Source organism: Lotus japonicus, chromosome 2, assembly GCF_012489685.1.
Source record: "Lotus japonicus ecotype B-129 chromosome 2, LjGifu_v1.2".
Lineage (NCBI taxonomy): Eukaryota > Viridiplantae > Streptophyta > Magnoliopsida > Fabales > Fabaceae > Lotus > Lotus japonicus.
The window spans coordinates 73,069,546-73,091,330 of NC_080042.1; the positions used below are offsets into that span (position 1 = coordinate 73,069,546).

The 21,785-nt window shown below is 33.1% G+C and overlaps 1 protein-coding gene and 1 long non-coding RNA gene across 2 annotated transcripts; both read left to right on the forward strand.

Annotated features, from left to right (window-relative positions):
- Nucleotides 1-8,911: 8,911 nt before the first annotated feature.
- On the forward strand, nt 8,912-14,927 carry LOC130737007 (telomere repeat-binding factor 5-like). The gene is made up of 5 exons (XM_057588779.1): nt 8,912-9,061; nt 9,171-9,297; nt 14,463-14,539; nt 14,689-14,760; nt 14,880-14,927. Exons 1-5 carry the CDS (start codon nt 8,912-8,914, stop codon nt 14,925-14,927), a joined length of 474 nt encoding a protein of 157 aa, XP_057444762.1.
- Nucleotides 14,928-17,778: 2,851 nt separating this feature from the next.
- On the forward strand, nt 17,779-19,491 carry LOC130739402 (uncharacterized). Its single transcript, XR_009019862.1, has 3 exons — nt 17,779-18,018; nt 18,528-18,823; nt 19,005-19,491. It is a non-coding gene; the product is annotated as an uncharacterized LOC130739402 (long non-coding RNA).
- The last annotated feature ends 2,294 nt before the right edge of the window (nt 19,492-21,785 follow it).

Genomic DNA, 21,785 nt, shown 5'->3' on the forward strand with positions numbered 1-21,785 from the left:
TGATTAATACTTGGAATTAAAATGATCTAACTCAGAAGAAACGAACGTTGAACCATTGAACCATGAGCAAGTAGATGAATCGCAAACTTCGGAAAAATGACAAAGAGAGCAAAGAGAAGTCAATAAAGAAAACCAAAGAAGAAGAAAAACTCAAAGTAAAGAAAGAAAGAGAAGAAGTTATTTAATGTTATCATAATGGGAAGGGGATAAGTCAAATGACAAAGAGGTCATCACAAATGAAATTGCAAACAAGTTGAAGAGCACACAAGGAGATAAAATTGGTAAGGAAAAATTAATGAGCAACAGATAGAAGTAAGGCATTCCACAAAAAAAAGCGCCTACATTTCTCACCAGCAACAAAATTAGGAAAATCAAACTATGCAGAATAGGAAGAGAATATATGATTGGTACCTGTAATTAAAATGGGGAGAAGAAACGGGCGTTGAAGCAGGAGCAAGAAGATGAATCGCAAATTTCAAGAAATCGAAAAGAGAGCGAAGCAGAGTCAATGAAGAAAACAAAATGAGGAAGTGAAACCTAAAGTAAGACTTTTGAAGACGTTATTTAATGTTATCATAATGGCAAAGAATAAGCATGATAAGTCAATTGACAAAGAGGTCATAAAAGAATGAAATTGCAAACAAGTTGAAGTGCAGACATGGAGATAAAATTGGTAAAGAAAAATTAAGGAGCAGTAGATAGAAGTAAGGCATTCCAAGAAAAAAGCGCCTACATTTCTCACCAACAACAATATTAGGGAAATCAAACTATGCAGAGAAGAAAGAGAATATATGATTAGTACCTGGAATCAAAAGGGGGAGAAGAAACAGGTGTTGAAGCAGGAGCAAGAAGATGAATCGCAAATTTCAAGAAATGAAAAAGATAGCGAAGCAGAATCAATAAATAAAACAAAATGAGGAAGTGAAACCTAAAGTAAGACTTTTGAAGACGTTATTTAATGTTATCATAATGGCAAGGAATAACCATGATAAGTCAATTGATAAAAAGGTCATCAACAAATGAAATTACTAACAAGTTGAAGTGCGGACAGGGAGATAAAATTGGCAAGGAAAAATTAATGAGCAGCAGATAGAAGTAAGGCATTCAAAAAAAAAATGCATACATTTCTCACCTGCAACAATATTAGGGAAATCAAGCTATGCAGAGAAGGAAGATAATATATGATTAGTACCTGAAATCAAAAGGGGGAGAAAAAACAGGCGTTGAAGCAAGAGCAAGAAGATGAATTGCAAATTTCAAGAAATGGCAAAGAGAGCAAAGCAGAATCAATAAAGAAAACAGAATGAGGAAGTGAAACCTAAAGTAAGGCTTTTGAAGAAGTTATTTAATGTTATCATAATGGTAGGGAATAAGCAAGGTAGGTCAATTGACAAAGAAGTCATCAACAAATGAAATTGCAAACAAGTTGAAGTGCAGACATGGAGATAAAATTGGTAAGGAAAATTTAATGAGCAGCACATAGAAGTAAGACATTCCAAAAAAAAACGCCTACATTTCTCGCTAGAAACAATATTAGGGAAATCAAGCTATGCAGAGAAGGAAGAGAATATATGATTAGTACCTGGAATCAAAAGGGGGAGAAGAAACGGGCGTTGAAGCAGGAGCGAGAAGATGAATCACAAATTTCAAGAAATGGAAAAGATAGCGAAGCAGAATCAATAAAGAAAACGGAATGAGGAGGTGAAACCTAAAGTAAGGCTTTTGAAGAAGTTATTTAATGTTATCATAATGGCAAGGAATAAGCAAGATAGGTCAATTGACAAATAAGTCATCAACAAATGAAATTGCTAACAAGTTGAAGTGCAGACATGGAGATAAAATTGGTAAGGAAAAGTTAACGAGCAGCACATAGAAGTAAGACATTCCAAAAAAAAAGCGCCTACATTTCTCACTAGCAACAATATTAGGGAAATCAAACTATGCAGAAAAGGAAGAGAATATATGATTAGTACCTAGAATCAAAAGGGGGAGAAGAAACGGGTGTTGAAGCAGGAACACGAAGATGAATCGCAAGTTTCAAGAAATGAAAAAGAGAGCGAAACAGAATCAATAAAGAAAACAAAATGAGGAAGTGAAACCTAAAGTAAGACTTTTGAAGAAGTTATTTAATGTTATCATAATGGCAAGTAATAAGAATTGGCGTAGGAGAAAATGAAAAAATTATAAGATTTAATGCCACCTTTTTTTTTGGGTCAAGATTTAATGCCACCTTAAAAAAAAAATTAGAATAGTCCACATCCACCCAAGTTATGAAAAAAAGCCACATGTCGCCTCATTTTGAATGTGTGTGAAGCCCGAACGTGTGAGATTAGCATAAAGGGCTAGCCCATTGGCCAATGGTTTTTAAACAGTCCACTTAAAAAAACTTTTTTAATTGACCAAAAAAAAAACTTTTTAAAAATAATTCAAGGTAAAAAAATCACTAATACGAGAAAAAATAAAACACGTAAAAATAAATTAAGAAGTTTATATATTTTGTAATTTTTTATTTTATTTATTTCATTTCATATCTATTTCAACATGTTTATTATTAATAAGAATAAAATATTTGTATTAAGAGACGAGAAGGCTGGCTAGCCCAACTTATCACAGGCTAGCCCACGATATGTTGGTCAATTTTTAGACTGAAGGTAAGCATGAATTATATTCAGAAAGTTCAGTGGCAAAGTAGATGGAAAATAACGATAGGTTGATCGGCAAAGAGGTCATCAACAAAATGAAACCGCAAAAAAATATAAATGAAAAGAGGGAGATAATTCAGGAAGGAAAAATTAACGAGCACCAAATAAAAGTATGCAACAAAAAAAGCGTTCACATTCTACTCCTGCGACAACTTTTGGGAAATCAAACTATGTGGAAAATGAATAGAATTTATGGAGAAAAAAATAAAGGAATCAAAAGGGGCTGATTGAGAAGAAACAAATGTTGAAGGAGGAGCAAGTAGATGAATTGTAAACTTTAGAAAAATGGCAAAGAGAGCAAAGCGGAGTCAATGAAGGAAACCAAAGAAGAAGCAAAACTCAAAGTATGACTTTTAAAGAAGTCATTATATGTTATCAAAATGAAAATGGCAAATAATAAGAAATTAAGAATTGACAAGGGAAAAAATTGAAAGATTGAGATTTAATGTTTACCTCACAGAAAATGAGAAGAGCCAACGCCCATCCAAACTATGAAATATAGTTACGTGTTGCCTCATTTTGAATGTGTGAAGCCCAAACATTTGAATTATATAACGGGCTACCTCATTGCCCATTGCTTTTTTAAATTTTCACCAAAGCAAATTTTAAGAAAATAATTCAAGGTGAAAATTTTCTACGTGAACAAAAGCACTTTTAGTTATAATACCTTTATTAGATTTTTAATTAGTTATAAAATTTATATACTTTTTTATTTTCCGATCTGTTGAAAAAATATATATATTCAAATAATATATAAAGGAAAATTAATAGGGGGAATGCTTGCGTGAATTTCTTACGCAAAGCGGGAGCTAGACAAGATTCTGACTTCCTCCTAGTTCAGGAACCCCTTCCTGGCATGGAGCAATTGTTGTTGGCAGACTCTCTAGGAGTTATGACTGTTAAACAGTAGGGGTGTTTCTTTGTTTTGCTCTTGTTTTTTCTTTTGGTTCTGTGTGTTGTTTTGCATCAAAAAAATATCATATTTGTTCTTATCCCTTTTCTATTATTTTTCTCTCAATTCAAACAACTTAAAAACCACATATTTTTTAGTTATATTTTTTCCTCTTATACTAGTGGAATTACCCGTGCCCTGCACGGGTGACTTTTGTTATTTAAAATTTAAATTTTCTGTAACACATCATTGGTCAATGAGTACATTAACATCATTAGTGTTTTAGCCAATGTGATAGAAATTATATTAGAAATTTTTATGAGATCTTTGGGGATGAGTACTGTAGTACCCTACCCAGACCCTACCCATTGCCTTCCCTGCGCAGTGTACACCTCAAAATTTCACTACCGTTGTAATTCAATCGCTAAAGTAAATATATAGTTTTCAAATTAAAAAATCACAAGAAGGTTAAATTATATTACTTACTCTAGAGCATCCAAATCAATAACATTATAGTTGACTTTTTATCTCATTTTTTTGAAATTAGATAGTTCACCTTTAGATACGACAAAAAATATGACATCTACATCAAAATATTGAAAATGGTGATCTTTATATTTTTTTCTTGGAAAAAAATTAGAAATATGTCTAAATTATACCGATCAATTTCTCATCTCTATGGGTTTTTCAAACATAAAAGGATAAGGTGTGAAGTTAACCCATAAAAGGGAATTTGTAAACTTTCTATTGGTTTCACTGCGGGGGTTAGCTTAAAGTACAACCTGCATGGAATGCAAGGTGGTTACTCTAGACCATGCACTGAATTTTGTCACCCTAAAAAATGTAATAGATTCGGTAAAACATTTTATGAAAGATTTTTCATCGTATTTTTTGGAACAAAACGTCGACATACTCATATTTTGTTACACATTAGATTTTTTTTCGCGCAAGTAAGAAAAAAAAAGTAAAACTACTAAAGAACATTCTATTCATTATATAAGTTTTTTTTATATGTTTTATGTCTTTATATAAGTTTTTTGTATATACATTAAATCGATATTTTAAATTTTTTAATATTTGATTCATTATTTTCTTATCAATGTTTATATTTATAATAACAATAGGAAAATGCTTAATAGGCCGAGCATATTGTATACGAAACATAAGAATGACGTGGCATGGCATGTCTGTATCATCTTTCAATTTCTCTATCTTCCCATGCCTTAGATCAAATCCGGTCTTTCTCCTTCACTTTCATCTTCTCATCAATCTGAACAGAGAAGTGTTTTACTACCTACCCGTAGACCTGTATCCGCTCTCTATTATTCTATAGTGGCTCGTGCAGCTCTAGATCTCCTATTTAGTGGCAAAGAAACCTGCCATGGAGAATATACGATGTTAAGCGGCATGGAGTTCGACAGCTTGTACCTGTACATGAAAGATATCATTCACCCATATTTTCACCCATGATAGCGAGGTATGTAATGATCTTCTCTTCACCCATAGATGTATCTTGAAGTGAAAACATCCAGAAAACATATGTGTAAGTTTGTATAATCGATGGATGATGAATAAAAAGGGGATGATGTGTTGCAAGTTGTTGAACAGTACTTGAAGGAACGGAGGCAACGAATGCACATGGATGAGGTTTAGATGCGTTGAAGAGTTGTGTGGTTCCTAATCAAACCTTTTGTTCTTATTTATTTTATTTAATCAATTAATAATGTTTAAGTTGCCACGTAGGGAATTCGATAGTTTCTTCTAACTTTCGATCGTACGATATAACACTTCTCATAACAATAATAATAATAATATATATTTTGATTCAAAACAATTTTTTTGTTCGTGCCACAAATGTATTATTTTTTTACCTCAGAGAGGATCAAACCGGGCCAGAAGCCTAGGCGAAATCCCTTAAGGAAATGAGCATTCACCACTTGTGGTTAACACCAAAATTGTTAATAAATAAATAAAATGCACATGCAAAAATAAACAAATTAATTTCAAAGAGAAATCAACATGTAACAACCAAATGAAAAGAGATTAATTTATTTGCACTAACAGACTAACAGTGTAATTAAGAAACTTTGTACACTGTTAGTGGATAGAAATTAATCTCAAATGAAAACCCCAGCTCTAATAAAACTCGAATCAAATCATAGGAAAAAACCATCAGAATAAATAAACAAAAATAATAGAGAATATAAAAAAATTATTTAGATTCAAAGGCTTCTCTTATTTTTGAATAAAGTCTCACATGACTATTATTGTTAACTCTTTCCCCTTTTTTGTCTTCAGCTCTTCACTCATACCACCACCTATCAAGGACGATGGAGGAAAAAAATCCACTTTATCAATCTAAGTAGAGAAATTGAAGGATTTCGGTATTTCTCCTTCATGATTTAAAAAATGGGGTGAAACAATATATAATGGTGAATCAAAAATAGAAGAATGAGTAAATAAGGGGAGTATGAAACATGAAATAAACCATTGGACACAACAAATAAAAGGGAGTGAATAAGGGGATAACGTAACCAATAATAAACTTACGATATTGCGATCATACAGTGGTGGTGGAGAATTGTAAAATAAAAATGGAAATAAAACCTGGAAAACAATAAATCAAAGTAAGATAAACACGGTGCAACACATAACAGGTGAAATAGAATGTTATAAACTAAAGAAATAATGTGAGAAATGTCTAAAAAAAACAAAAGAATTCTAACCAATGCGCAGGTATAGTAAATTTAATTATTTTTGGATTAAGATAAAAATCATTACCTTCACATGATTGACAAATTATTTTTCTATAGAGTTGTTTCAGATTAAAGAAAAATTGAAGGTGAATGTTCCTTAATACGAAATCGAATCGAATATTGAAATGAGAAATAGAAAAATGAAAGGGAGGAATGAGGAGTATGGAAAATATGAAAAGAATGTTGAAAATACTTACCATGAAGTAGACGTACGGAGAAAAAAAAAAAGATGATTTTTTTTTCATAAGAAATTTCAAAGATGGAAGGAAGAAGTATAGGATGAATAAAAAATGAAGGAAAATGAAAATCCTTGTCTTGTTGTCGAGGAGGTACGCACGAAATGGTGCTGAAATTGTTGCCAATGAACATAAGAAAATATGTTTATTATTAATTTTTGTTATAAAAGTAACATGTAATTAATTTTATTTCCTAAATTAATAATTTCGATTATTAATGCTTTATTTTTTTTCCTAAAATGATATATTCATTATTGGTCAATGAAAAATTTATCAGAAATTAAACATATCACCAAAATTAGTTGTATTAAATGCTCTAAGGGTACATTGATTGTGCTGGTATTTGAGCCAATGCAACAGAAGTTCCATTATGATTTTTTATGTGATACCTAGTTTATAAAAATGAGTAAATGATATAAGTAAAGAAAATTAAAACGTGCTAGTGAATCAAAATTAAAACTCATGACTTTATTTTTACAATAAATACCTTCTCTGAAGGTCTTGAACTGCTGGAACATCTAAGTTGAATAACAGTTTGGAGTTGTAGGTGACGTTTGATACTCCCATCGTACTTGCATGTTTCAAAAGGCCAAAATTAATAATTAGTAAGATTTAATTATTAACTAATAAATAAAATATTTTTTCATAATACATGTCAGTACCTTTGTACATTTTCATTTTAGACAACTGTAGAATAAGAATCACTGGACCATCGTGTCCTTCAGCAACATATTGTAAAAACTGTTGAGCGAAATCTTCCCACAGTGTGCACCTCAAGATTTCACTTCCGCTGGAATTTAATTGATAAAATGAATATTTGGTATAATCAAGGGAGGAGTATATTATTGCTAGAATTAGGATTTTAAATATAGCATAATGCAATCAAGAAAATTCCTCGTCCAAATTCAGCATTAAAATATCATTAAAATGTTTGACTAAAATAGGAAAAAAATAAAATTTAGGGAGTAATTAGAGAAGAAAAATAATGATTATGAAGAAGCTTAATAATGATGGTTTTTTTTTGAATAAAAATCATGGTTGTTTAAAATAGGAATTTTTTTGAAATTTGAAAGACTTTTTCAATATAGTTGTATTTTAAAATAAAAAAAACGAAGCTGGAATATCTAAGTTGTATTTTTTTAATATATTTTTTCCGGTAATATTTGTTTAGTCAATTTTTGCCGGAAATATTTTTAAAACATTATTTTAAAACCTATTCAATCAATTTTAGCATTGATGGTTATTAAAAATAGGAAAACATTTCTAATTTAGGTAGAAACTTAATGAGTTTGGCGGTATTAACAATGGTTGTTTAGATTCAAAAAAAAAAAACAATTGTTGTTTAAAATAGGAAATTTTTTAAAATTATTTGAATGAATTTTTTTAATATAATTGTATTGCAAATCATCTTTTCTTTGGTATTATTTTAAAAGCTGGGTTGTATTTTTTTTTGTAAAAAAAAATATGGGTTTTTTTTTTTTGATAAAAACAAATATGGGGGTTTAACTTATAATTTTGCATTATTTATTTATCATGTTAAAACATTATTAAATTTTTATTTTAAAAGTTGTGTTGTAATAATTTTGTATGAAAGAAAAGCTGGGTTTCAATATATTTTGCTGTCAAAAAAAAATTAATAAAAAAGAATCTGGGTTTCAATCCTTTTTTTGTTAATATCTCTTTTTACATAATAACAAATTCCATTTATTATGTAACAAAAAAAATTCCGTATTGTTTAATTTTTTGAATGTTAGGCATGTGTTTTGCAATTGTTTCAAATCTATATATATTAGAAAAGAACAACTTCTAGCATGACGTGTCGCTCTCACAGGCCAAGTTAGTGACGTGTCGCTCCGAGATTAATTCTCACTTAATTATTTACACGTCAGCTTTTCCACCTATTAATTCTCATTTAATAATTTACACATCAGCTTTTCCACCAGACCCTATTTCCCACATGTGCCATGATTTGGTTAGGGTTTCCTCATCAATGGCCTCCACCGATAAGGAGCTGGAAATAGGGACGGAAAACGGAACAAATTGAAGATTCAAGAGAGTGGGAGAACTTACCGTACCGCCGCGGCCGCCGAGGGTGATGTTGTTGAAGAGATGACCACCGTCCGTCATGGTTGCGAGTGAGAGGAAGCAGATTGAGGTGTGTGAAGGTCCACAGAGAAAAGCGAAGTTACCGCCAGAGACCACAATCTCTGTATATCATCAATATCGATGTAAGCACTCTCCTCCCTCAATTTCGCGTTTTCTCTGCGTTTTTTTTGTGGGCCTCATCGACTCAGACTTTTTCTCTATCAAGTAGAGTCAGGAGTGATGGGAAATCAGAAACAGAAGTGGACGGCTGAGGAAGAAGACGCCCTCCACTGCGGCGTCCAGAAGTACGGCGCCGGCAAGTGGAAGAACATCCTCAGAGATCCCGAATTCGCTCCTTCCCTCACGAGCCGTTCCAACATCGATCTCAAGGTCAGAACTTGCCATTTATTTTCCTTTTGATTTTTTCCAATTTCTCATAATCTTCTTCTAGGGTTCGGGTTTGGATTATGGTTCCTTCAATCAATTTTTGATTTTTCAGGATAAATGGAGGAATTTAAATGTTGTCACTGGACAGGGCTCCAATATAAAGTCTAGAACTCTCAAGCACAAACTACCAGCACCTACTGCAGTTACAACTCCCGATCCTACTCTGCAATTCCTCCTCAGTATGTAGCCTTTTAACATGAATACATGTTATACCTTACTCTATCCTAACCTGTGTTCGCAAATTACCAAGACAGGTGATGTTAGTTCATGTCCATTCAAAGACAAGTGTCGCTTCAGCCATGATTTGTTTGGAAATTATTGTAGAATTGATTTTTAAGTGAAAACCACTTATAGGGAGAAGCTTATGTTACTGTCATTGTTGATTGTGAAAAAAATAAGTCCATACAATCATGTAATTAGAATGCTGGTTATTAGACATCTGCTCTTAATTGATGGCTTTGAACATTTGCATGATTTTTTTCCATGTTCTTGGGATTTTTCCTGTGCAGTGAGCAGAAAGGTGTTGACTTCAAAAAAGTTGATGCTCACGTTCACCAGTTAAAGGGTAGCAGCTCAAGGTATACAATTTTATTAAAGGAAGCAAAGAATGTAAACACCTACAGAATCTGAATGAATAGGACTTTTTGTGCCATACCAGCTATGCATGTGTAGCTGTAGATTCTTAAATGAGTAGAGTTTTATTCTCTGAAAATCACAGTAGACTAATCAAGCTTTACAGCTGAACCTTAATTAAGAAAAATTAAAAAGGTAATCCTCCTAGAACATGATGCTACTTACATCATGATGAACAAATATTTGGTTGGGAAACATGGTAGATGTACAAATTGTAATAGCATAGCTATTTTATTTATGCAGATGAAAGCCATCATCTTTTAGTTGGAGCTAATATGTAGCTGCTTCTAATGCTGGAGCTGCAACTAGCATGTTTACAAATCCACTTTGGGTTGTCACTACCAGGCCTCAGGTTTTATTCTCAATTTTACACTTACCTATTTGGTTGTCTTTGCACCTTATCTCATTGATTGGCATGATGCAAGATTGCTTGATTTCTCGGTGATTTTCTACTTTAATGCCCTTTGGTTTGTCTAATTTAACATTCGTGTCTTGAATTCAATACTTCAAATTTTTCTTTTCTTTCTGGCATACAATTTTACCAACTGTGTGGAATATTCATGTCAGCACCTGTCTTCGCCATTGTGAGTTTCTTGCTATTGAGTTTGGATGCTTTTCTTGCACGCACTAGCTTAGCTAACTCAGTAAAACATATACATCTTATTTTAGGCATGAATCTTAATATAGGGTCCGTGCTGCATGATTTTCAAGTTCAGGACACAATTTGGCTATAATATTTTTCAGGTAATTGCCAGTATGTAGTTTGTATCATAGTATTTGTCAAATCATACTAAAACGGCCTCTCTTCTTTAGTTATAACTTATAATGTATGTTTTGTTTACAGTAAATTATAGAGATCAAGCCATCAAATTCCTTTTGTTCTTACCCGGGAAAACTAGGCAACTTACTGAATTAAAAATTGATGTAGATTACCTTTTCACCTTTCATTCATAAGAGTTTACGATGAACTATGAAGTAATAAACCAATAATGATGCTACTTTTTTTTGTTTTGGCAGATGTATGTATACAAGAGGATTATGAATAAACCAATAATGATGCTACTTTTTTTTTTTGGATGTTTGTTTCCAAACATGCTTAGGTTGACTCAGTTTACAGATTCTATTTAATTATGCACATTCTTCCTAGAACATGAAGAAGCAAATGTTCTTCACTGCCTTTTTTTTTTCTTCTTTTTCTCTTTTGTTCCTCCGCCTCCTCCTGGAAACTTCATCACGCTCACGGTGGTTTCCACCGGTGACAGTTACTGAATGCTCTATGCATCTCAATTAATTTTCATGTTCTTGATGCTAATGTCAATGACCATATGTAGTCTTATTCATTTTATTCCTGCACACTTGAATTAGGTGTTCCACATGGATCGAAATGACTACTATATAGCTATGGAAGCGATTCAGGGGAGACGACAAGTAACCAGATTTGAAAAGTTTAGAAAACGATTATAATTTCAATAATCTAGGTAAATTTTCCTTCTTTTTAAGTTACCTTTTCTATTCTTGATTGTTGTTTGAACATCTATTCGTAGAACTTGCTTTGTTCCCTTTTCCTATACAATATTTTGTACTATAACTGCTCTTTATGCTACCTTTAATCCATGGAGACTGCCTTCTTGATGGAATAATTGACTTTTACTTAACTTTGTGGTAATTATGGCTTCATATATTCAGATTTAGAAGTTTCAATTGCTACTGTAGCTGCTGTTATTCAATCACGTCATTAAAATTATAGCTGTTTAGAATATTAAATCTATTCTAATATCTAAAATCTTTAGCAAATCTAATCTGAAAGCTATACTTTTTATGTAGTTTCCAGCAAATCTATAGTAATCTATTTGCTTTAGATTTTTATGTAGTTTAGAATATTAAATCTATTCTAATATCTAAAATCTTTAGCAAATCTAATCTAAAATCTATACTTTTTATGTAGTTTCCAGCAAATCTATAGTAATCTATTTGCTTTAGATTTTAGATTAGATACAAAAAGCAATATAAAATCTATAAATTCGTTTTCCAGCATATTAGATTTAAAAAGTTTAGAAACATATAAGATTTGTTTCCAGAATATCAACACAATCTATAGATTTTAAATTTTAAAATTAGGCAAAATAGATTTGTTTTGGCTAATTTATAAGATTTATATATATAGTTAAATCTATAAGATTTTGTTTCAACATAAAAAGTATCATTATGAAATTTATAAGATTATGTTTCTAAAAGCTGCTGCACCATTCTATGAGACTTAGAGGTGCTACTGAGCGCGGCATGCATGGCTTAAAAGGGCTGTTATCAGAAGAGCATTTGAATTCAACATGGCTCATTTTTTTTAGATATGGCCAAGCTATTAAGATTCAGTAAGCATTTATAAATCTTATAATTAGTGTGCAAGGAAGTTAATATGTTGGAACCAGTGGTAAGCATTCGCACTCTTCCTCTTCTAATTTTTCTTACATCAATTGCCATTCTCATATGCTCCATTAGTAGCTCCACTCTCCAATATTTTTTTCATTGTTCTTCCTTATACTAGAAGCTGTAGCAGAAAACATTTGGCTAACTTTGTTGTAAATGTTAATTCCAGCAAGTATTTGCAAATTGTGAATTGTTGTCAGTATTTGCAATTCATTTCAGTAAATAATCTGTATGCACCAGAATCTCCCATGTAAATAATGATTTACTTTTCATACTTTAAATAAAGTGTACAATTTAAAGATTAATGCAGCAATTTCTGTTTCCATGTTAGGAGTAGAAGACTTTCAATGTAAGTGTCCATTTAGAATTTACAGATACACATTTAGACTTATAATGTTAGTAGTAGAAGCCTTATGAACAGTCTCACGACAATGCATCAACCACTCCAAGTATTGTAACCTCTGCCTCTACCAAGCAAATTTCCTTCACTAAATACCCCAAATTCTGACTGGTGAAATTACTGAGCGAAATAAAACTGGATGCACCATTTTCGTGGCTTGAGGCACTAAAGCTGCAAGTGGTTAACAAAAAAGGAACTGTTAGTTATTGAATTTATTATGTGCTTTTGTTTGCTTAGACATGTGATTTTTTTGCCTATAATGTTTATTCATTCAATAATCATTCTGTGTCACTGACATTTTTCATGAGGAATTGCACCTCATAAAAGTCTATCAAGCTGTACCTTTTCCTACATACCTATCTTACTTTAACTTGAAACTTTAATATATCTCACCACTTAACTCAAGTCTAAGATGTTATATGGTAGAATTGTGAAACCTTGCGAAAGATATGGCCTAGCTGCTCTCTTTTTATAGGGATGAGTTATTGAGTTAAGTAGTTGTCAAGAGGGTGCAATCCTGTAGGACAAGAAAAAAGATTATTGTCATTTAGGTCCAAATCAATGTCTCCTGCTCTGTCCACCCTGAAAATGACAGCACTTTGCAATTTGTGTGTCAACCATGAACACTTTGTTTGCACTGTGCATTAATTAACCAAAGGATATGCTACAACCAAAGATAACTCACTCCTGGAAAAAAGACCAAAATACGAGAAAGAAGACAAAGAAACACGTTTTGGAAAGGGGTGAGGGGCCTCCTTTGAGGGGAGGCCAACGTATAGTAGTAGACTTTTAAGGGTGATGTATGACTATGACAAGAGGATTTCAGCAAGCACATGACCCTTCTATAAAGATGAGGTGAATTTCAATATTTTCACTGCATATAAACTGCCACATAGTTTGTTTTTAGACAATACATAAGGTTGTAGGTATATGTTGTTTTCTTTTACTCAGTCGAGAGAGTTATATTCTCAAGTAAATTTGGAACCTTTCAATAAAGCAAAAAGATGGTGTTTTCTGCATTTGCTTCCTTCAGCCACCATCTGCAATTCAAAACAAGGTATTGCTGAATGGAAATTTCAATATTCTATCACCTTTCTCAATGGATTGCACACTTGAATGTGGCAGCAGTCATGCCATGAACCATGGTGTTTTCTGCATTTGCTTCCTTCAGCCACCATCTGCAATTCAAAGCAATGTATTGTTGAATGGGAATTTCAATATTTGGAGCATATTATGTAATAACTAAAACACTGATATTTCCAATATCTGTGAGAAGACTTATAGAGTTTATATGACTCAAATGATATGTTGGTGGCTTTCAATTTATTGTATAATCACCAGGTGGAGAAAGATGGATTGTATTGATTGATGATGAAAAGAGATAATTCCAAAAGAGAGCAATGTCATGTCCAAAGCAGTATCATAATGTAAGTTCAGTCCTATCCTGTCCTGTTTGTTTTAGTGTTTTCTATTACATATGTTCATATTTCATTCATGGTTGAGTCTATGATGCAATTGCATTTTGATTCTAAGATATTGTTAGTTCCATTTAGATTATTTGAATTTTGAAATTAGTTGTTGAAAACTGCTACTTCATGCCAGACGCTATGGCACAGAGTCGCAGAACGAAATCTGTGATTGCAACAGCCCATGTAACACATTTCCCTTTATCAGCTTCCTCCTTTGTGAATGGATTTTACTTGGGACATGACGAAGAGGAAGTGCTACTGAAAATTTTGTAGAATATATTTAGATATGCGCTGTATGTTCAGTCTCACATTTTTATTTCCATTCATGTCAGGCTTATACCATGGAATTGGAACAAGAAGTTATTTTGATTCTAAGATATTGTTAGTTCCATTTAGATTATTTGAATTTTGAAATTAGTTGTTGAAAACTGCTACTTCATGCCAGACGCTATGGCACAGAGTCGCAGAACGAAATCTGTGATTGCAACAGCCCATGTAACACCTTTCCCTTTATCAGCTTCCTCCTTTGTGAATGGATTTTACTTGGGACATGACGGAGAGGAAGTGCTACTGAAAATTTTGTAGCATATATTTAGATATGCGCTGTATGTTCAGTCTCACATTTTTATTTCCACTCATTTCAGGCTTATACCATGGAATTGGAACAAGAAGTTACAAAGTTAAAAGAGGAGAATGAAGAACTTCAGAAAAAGCAGGTACTTTGACTCTGCTGCATGTTACATACATTAGCAGGAAGAGATTTGCGCTTTAATTCATTGGCTTAAGTTCACTTCATTAAATTTTTCCCTAATCGATAGTTATTTGGATACTGCAGGAAGAAATCATGGAAATGCAGAAAAATCAAGTATGGCTCTGGGTTTAGATTCTTTCTTATACTGGGCTGTTTCCTTTCTTCTTTGTTTTCAGACATTGCATGTACTTCAATTGACCTTAACTATGGAAGTCAGGTTTCCCTAGGATTAAGGACCATATTCTTATGCCCCATTTCTTTACCAATTGGTTAAAGATATCATGATTCGTCTTTTAAGCTTTCTAAATGTAGTAACATGCTACTTTTTCTTATCCTCACCCGAGAGCAATTTTTGCTGTATAAAATATACTCCAATCCATTGAGGGTTTGACTAATAACTACCCTCTTTCTTTAAGATCACATGAAAGGCTTCAAATGTGAAAGAGAAAGCAGCAACCTAATAGTTAATGCAGCTCATTGATTTTTAATAATAGAATTAGTTCATAGTCCATTTTAAATGCATTAGTAGTAAAAAAAAGGAAGGATTTACAGGAAGTTTTGAGCTAAAAGATGGATATTTTTCTGAAATTGCTTCTTCTGTTGTGCTAGAATATCAACTTTCTGCTGCACTTTTATATTGTCAGCGGTTGTTATTCATAGTATTAAATTATAGTCATGTACGTTAAGTGACTGGTTAGAGAGCACTTGGGAATGAGAAAGGTGTCAGTCTTTGAAGGGTCAACTTGGAGTGGATTCTATTCCATGAACACATTATATTAGTTTTGAATTAGGATTTTATAGTAACTCTTTAGGATTTGTTTGTTTGGACTCTATTACTCTTATCTTACATCTAAAGATTGCTCCTAATCCACTAACTCTTACACATTTTGTTATTTTTAGATTTTGTAATCCTTTTGTTCATCTCACTTAATTTCAACATTGGTTTTTCTTCATATTATTCCTTCTGTGTTTTAGTAATACTTCTTTCAGTAGCCTATTTGACGAAGTGAAAATTTTCATGAGATTGATTTTTGAGTGCTGATCATTTTGAAATAGTTGTCATGTCTGAATTATTATGTGTAAATTTTGTTCTTATACTCATTTATCAAGAGATCTTGAAAATGCCCCTCAAACTTGTGGCTTTTGGGGATCTAGCTAAGAAGAGGAAAGGTCTATCACTCTATAATGCACTCTTATTTTCCCTTTCCTCAATCTTCAATTTTAAAATGTTTCATTTATGCTTGCTCTACATCAAATGTCTCAGAAATCTTAGAAGGAGATCACAACAAAAATGCAGTTTAACAACACATATATCAAATAATACTTTTTAACTAAGCACCAGTTTCTACGTTGTATGTGTACAAGTTCATTTAGGCTTGAGTCATCTTTGGCCATTTGATCTAGGTAAGTTCTTCCATTCTATGTGAAATGCAAAGATGGTAATAGATTTGAAGACATAGCCCAAGATAAGTAGATGTGATGTATACTCCAAAAGTGAATTTACTGCACTCTATTAATTTCAATTTTGTAACGAAGTTATTTGCATTCTGCACTGTGTAAATGAGATTATATTCAGATTGAAGAGCCACCATACAACCTCAGCCCAATTTTAAAGAGCATGAACTTGAAAAAAAATGCAGTTAAAAGTTTAAGAGATGAAGTTAATGCTATAAAAAATTTGTGGGAACACTGACTCTTTGCTATAAAGAAGTTATTTTTTCTCACTGAAATCTACATTCACAGTAGTTAGTTGACATCAAGTGATCTTTATTAAGAAGCTTTGTGGATAAAACTTTGTAAATATATGGAAATCCTTAATTCCAATGGCCATAAGTTAACAACCTGATAAGCTAATTGAGTCTGACAGCTAAGAGTAACAAACCACAATGCCTCTTTAAGTTATCCCTTGCTACTTTTAGCTCCTTTTAAAGAATTAATTTGTACTTTGAAATGATGATAAGTTTGCTCATTTGACTACAAGGCCTTCCTTATTTGTTTTGCTCCGTGGCTGTGTTGATTTTTATGATTTCTTTACCAAGAATTTAATATCTCAACTTTTTCATAATGTCTAAATTATAATAGCAAATTTCGCCGTGCGTTCACGGACAAACAACTATAGCACGAATTATTTTGGGCAATCTTTGCTTACAATGCAGAAATGATCTTCTCCGGGAGGCCATAAAAAACCAACACGCGTAATTGCATTTACTACAGATTAACTCAGTTATTATTTATTACCCACCATTAAACCGTCCTCTTATATGTTTTGCAGAATTTGAGATTGCGTTAACAAAACTTTTTATTAGTTAATCAATTTTTTACTTCGCATTTCAGACTCTTATATTTCATCTGTTATTTAATATATTTAGAAAAACAACGTATTGATTGACGTTTCAAATACAACAAATCGTCCCCTTATATGTTTTGTAGAATTTGAGATTTCGTTAACCAATCTTTTTATTAGCTAATCAATCGTTTGTTTCGCATTTCAGACTCTTATATTCCATCTTTGTTTATTATAAGTTTAATAATCAACGTATTCATTTACATATAAAATACGACAGACATACTACCCGTGCATCGCACGGGTAAAAAAACACTAGTTTCTGATTATAAAAGAAAACTGAAAATTAAAATTGTAATTAAATTAGCCCACAATAATTATGGTGAGTCATGGTTTTATGTTGGGACAAAAAAGTAGGATGAGTTTTTTTTTTCTTGGAGGGAAAATGGAAGACTTAGGAGGGGTGCCATGTGTCATAGGTTTCTAGAAGAAAACCTTATTTTCATATATATATATAATATATATATAGATTTTATCGCTTATATTGTTTTTCACTCATTTTCACCTCTATATATATTCAAATAGAGCATTAAAAATCAAAACACATGTTGTCTAATGTGTGGAATTAACTTTTTATTCATCTGAGGCCCAATTCGTTTTAAACTTCGGCCCATACTAAAAACCTTCACATAAGTTGTTAGAAACCCTACTTGCCGTAGAGAAGCTGCAGCCGCACAACTCACCACTCTCTTGTTGTATGCAGCTGTAGTAGGCTCGGTGCAAGAAGGGCTACGTTGTGGATGCAGGATCATGGTGAGACCACAGCGGAGACCACGGCGGAGGCCGGAGAGGGAAGGCAACAAGCTGTCTCCTCCATCTCGATGCCATGGATCATTCTCCTTCTTCCAACAAGTGTGATTTCCTTGATTAATATGATAGGTAACATATAATAGATTCAACATTGCATGAAAATAGTTTTGGTCTGAATGTCCAGGTTTTTAATGGAGTTTTATCTTCAATCTCTTTAACCGGTTAAGATTATAATTGGATCATGTTTATATTATTTCAATAATAACAAAACAGCTTTGTATGAGAGGTTCTCAACTTCCTAATATTTTCCTAATATTTTTACTTGCATCCGTTTAACTTTGTGATATTAATGACATTTGTAATCCATCGCTAAGGATATAAGATATTTCCCAACCAATGCATTCTACTAAACAACTTCATTATCTCTGCTAAATGCTTAAATGCTTTTTTTTGTTTGTCTCTAATCAATTGGCATTGTGTGGTTTGTTAAGACATGATGAAAATGCTTAAATGCTTTTTTTTTTTTTTTGTCTCTAATCATTGGTGTGTGGTTTGTTAAGACATGAGGATGAAAATCATGTTGTGGATAACATTGATAAAGTTCAATTTGCTTTTTAATTATATAGTTTTTGTAACAGGTGGTTTGGCAACCCTATAGCAACCAACGTCTTCGGCTGCCTGAGGAATTAATGCCTCAACTAGCCATGATATATCGGCTGCCTGAGGAATTAATGCCTCAACTAGCCATGATATATGCTCGTGTGCCTTGCATCTGTTTTGATCTTGTCGGATATAATCGCCCAGATATTTGCTCCAAACAACTGGGATTTAATTCATTGGATCTGTGGCGGCCTCGACATCTTGCGAAAAATATGATATATTCAATGATGAGTGGAATCGGAGGTCGCAATTTATATTGAACGATGATTATAGGGTTAGTAAAAGCAGTGGGCACATGAATAGTTCCTACTTCCTACTAATATTTTTAGTGGCATCCGTTTAACTTTGTGATACTAATGACATTTGTAATCCATCGCATCTCTAAGGATATTTCCCAAACCAATGCATTCTACTAAACAACTTGCTTTTTTTTTCTCTAATTATTGGCATTGCAGGTGGTTTGTTAGACATGATGATGAAAATCATGTTGTGGATAACATTGATAATACTACCTCAGGGAACGAGCGGAGGAGAAAAGATTAAGCAAGGGAAAGGCTGCGCTTAGTTCTTGTTCGCACACAACAACAGCTCGCAGATATCATCATTCAAGAGTATACTAGGCAAGATGAGAATCCATCTTAAACTGACACATACCACTCCATAGCCCTCATACCAGACTTTTTGATTGTGTAGATGGTGCATTTTTCGGTTACTGTAATACTATCCACATACATGAGAGATGATTTAGTAAGCACGGTACGGAATAAAAGAACTAACTCTTGCGTCAAAAATGTAGCAGCTGGGGAGTATTACATATAAATTATATTGTACATGTGGACATTAGTTTGTTCAGTTAGAGTGTAGTGCAGATTAGAAAAGTTTCTGTTAGATTAACACTTGTATATATAGTTCAATCAATGAAAGAATGAATGATTCAGATTCTATCAATTCAATCTCAATAACATAACCAAAAGAAGTAGCCATTCACTGTCAATCAAAACTACTTAACTTCTTCAAAAACATTTCTTCTTACTAGTTCTAAACATTTCTTCTTACTAGTTCTATTACTTTTAGAGAAACCAGCTATCCAATTAAACTTTATGTATATTAGAAAAACCAGCTATCCAATTAAACTTTATGCAGAGCTTTAATTTTGGTTTTTGAGCTGCAATTTTGTTTCAGATTTGATGTAACAAATACTCTAGCATGTTCATTCAAAGTGAAGGCTTAGATTTTCACTTTTATACATGTTTGCTGCTCATTTCTCTGGTTACATCCCCAACAGACATTGGTATTTTCTTATTTCTGCTGACCCTGATTTTTTTCTTTGATGAATATATCCAGCCTCATGCAATTTCTTAAAATTATTATAAACTACTACACTAGTTAAACAAAATTGGAATTCAAGTAACCATCGCCTTTCTTCGACTGGTGTGACTAAAATTTGAAGGCTAATTGCTTTCCAGAATTAATTCAAAACAAAGGAGTTCCTCTTTTCATATGTCAGCTTTTTATAGTCCTACTCAGTGCATCCCTGTTTAGTATGGAATTCGAAAAGGTAAACATTGTTGCGTGCTGTTGATACTTGATAGGAACCAGCCAAGGTAGAGATAATAGCAAACTTAAGTGAATAGAATCTTATTAAAAAAGCTCTCTCTTTTAATGGAAAAGAAACCACTTCTCCACTTGGTCACCATGAAATCAAGCTACGGATATTCTAATGCTTATGTTGGGTTTATCTCCAAGGCAATATGTATCCTTCACAAGCGACAAACATGCTTAGAGTCCAATAAAACAACTTTATATAATGAAGTCTTCTTATTATTTAAACATGCATGTTCAGGTTTTCAACTCAAAATCATTAATTAGGCTATACCAAGTCCGACCGGTTAATCCACACACTTAGTGTTAATTTTATTGGATTTTTTTAACAATATTGATGATATAACCGAGAAAAAACACATCTGCGTCTTTGCAAGACAGCGTCGGGGGATCTCCTGGAGTAGAATTGCTCATCAACTAGGATTTTACTAGACAGATAAGGGTCTATCAAAAAAAAAAAAAACTAGACACATAAGGATTCGTTCTTTTTTTGTGCCAACTAATTCATTCTTTTTTTGTCGGGTTCATTTAGTGTACACAAGAAATTTTTTGTGTAAGGTTGCACTACCCTAGATTTACCTATTATGGTAAGTCACTCTCCAGGTTAATCTTTTTTCAATTAAGAATTTAATCCTGATTTAACTCCACTATTCAAAAAAAAAAAAAAAAACAAAAACCACCACCACCGCAAGATTCACCACCAGATTATCTCATCCTTCTTCAACAATCACACCACCACCAACCGATTGATGAAAACCCAAAACAAAACCCAAACTGAGCCACCTTTTCCCCCAATCTTCTTCTTCTCCAAGGAAAAACCCAAAACCCACCTCATGAAAAATCCCACAATTGAAGATAACCCCACAATCTTCTTCTTCTCCAACACAATTTCTTCTTCTCACTCAATCAACTCCTTCCTTCATCACTGGAAAATTAACCAGGTCTGAACAAATCGTCGATCACAGTGGAGGAGGAGCATCAGAGAAGATGAAGCAAGAAGAGGAAGAACCCAGATCTGTTTTCGATCCGGTAGTGGGAAGAAGAATAGGGTGAGGTTGAGAAGGGAGTGGTGGTGGTGATGATCGGGAGTAGAGGAGGAGGGATTGGGGAAGGAAGGGGAGTAGATGAGTTTATGGGTGGTGTTGTTGGGTGGAAGTTTTTGATGCTGATGTTGGTGGGTTCTAGGGGAAGGAGGAATACGGGGAAGAGAAGGCGGGGATTGGTGTGGGAGGGAGGAGGTGGTGGCGGCAGTGTCGTCGGTCGCGGTGGCGGCGTCGGCGGTAGATGGGGTGGAAGATGATGGGAGGAAGGTGGTGGAGAGAAGGAGAGATTAAACAACATAAATTTTTAAATTAAAAAAATAGAAATTTAAAAGAAAAAAATTAAAAATATAGATGACCTGAAAACCTACAACAGCAGGTAAAAATGACATTTGTGCAACCTTACACAAAAAATTTCTTGTGTACACTAAATGAAACCTTTTTTGTCATATATTATTTTTTGGTTACATGTTTAATTGATAGTAATATATATTTTACAGAAGTTTAAATAAACCATCTCACAGAACTAAATGTAAAACAATTTCAATCTCCTTGGTTAGTTTACGTCTAGTAACTTCCTAGTTGCTGGTGGTT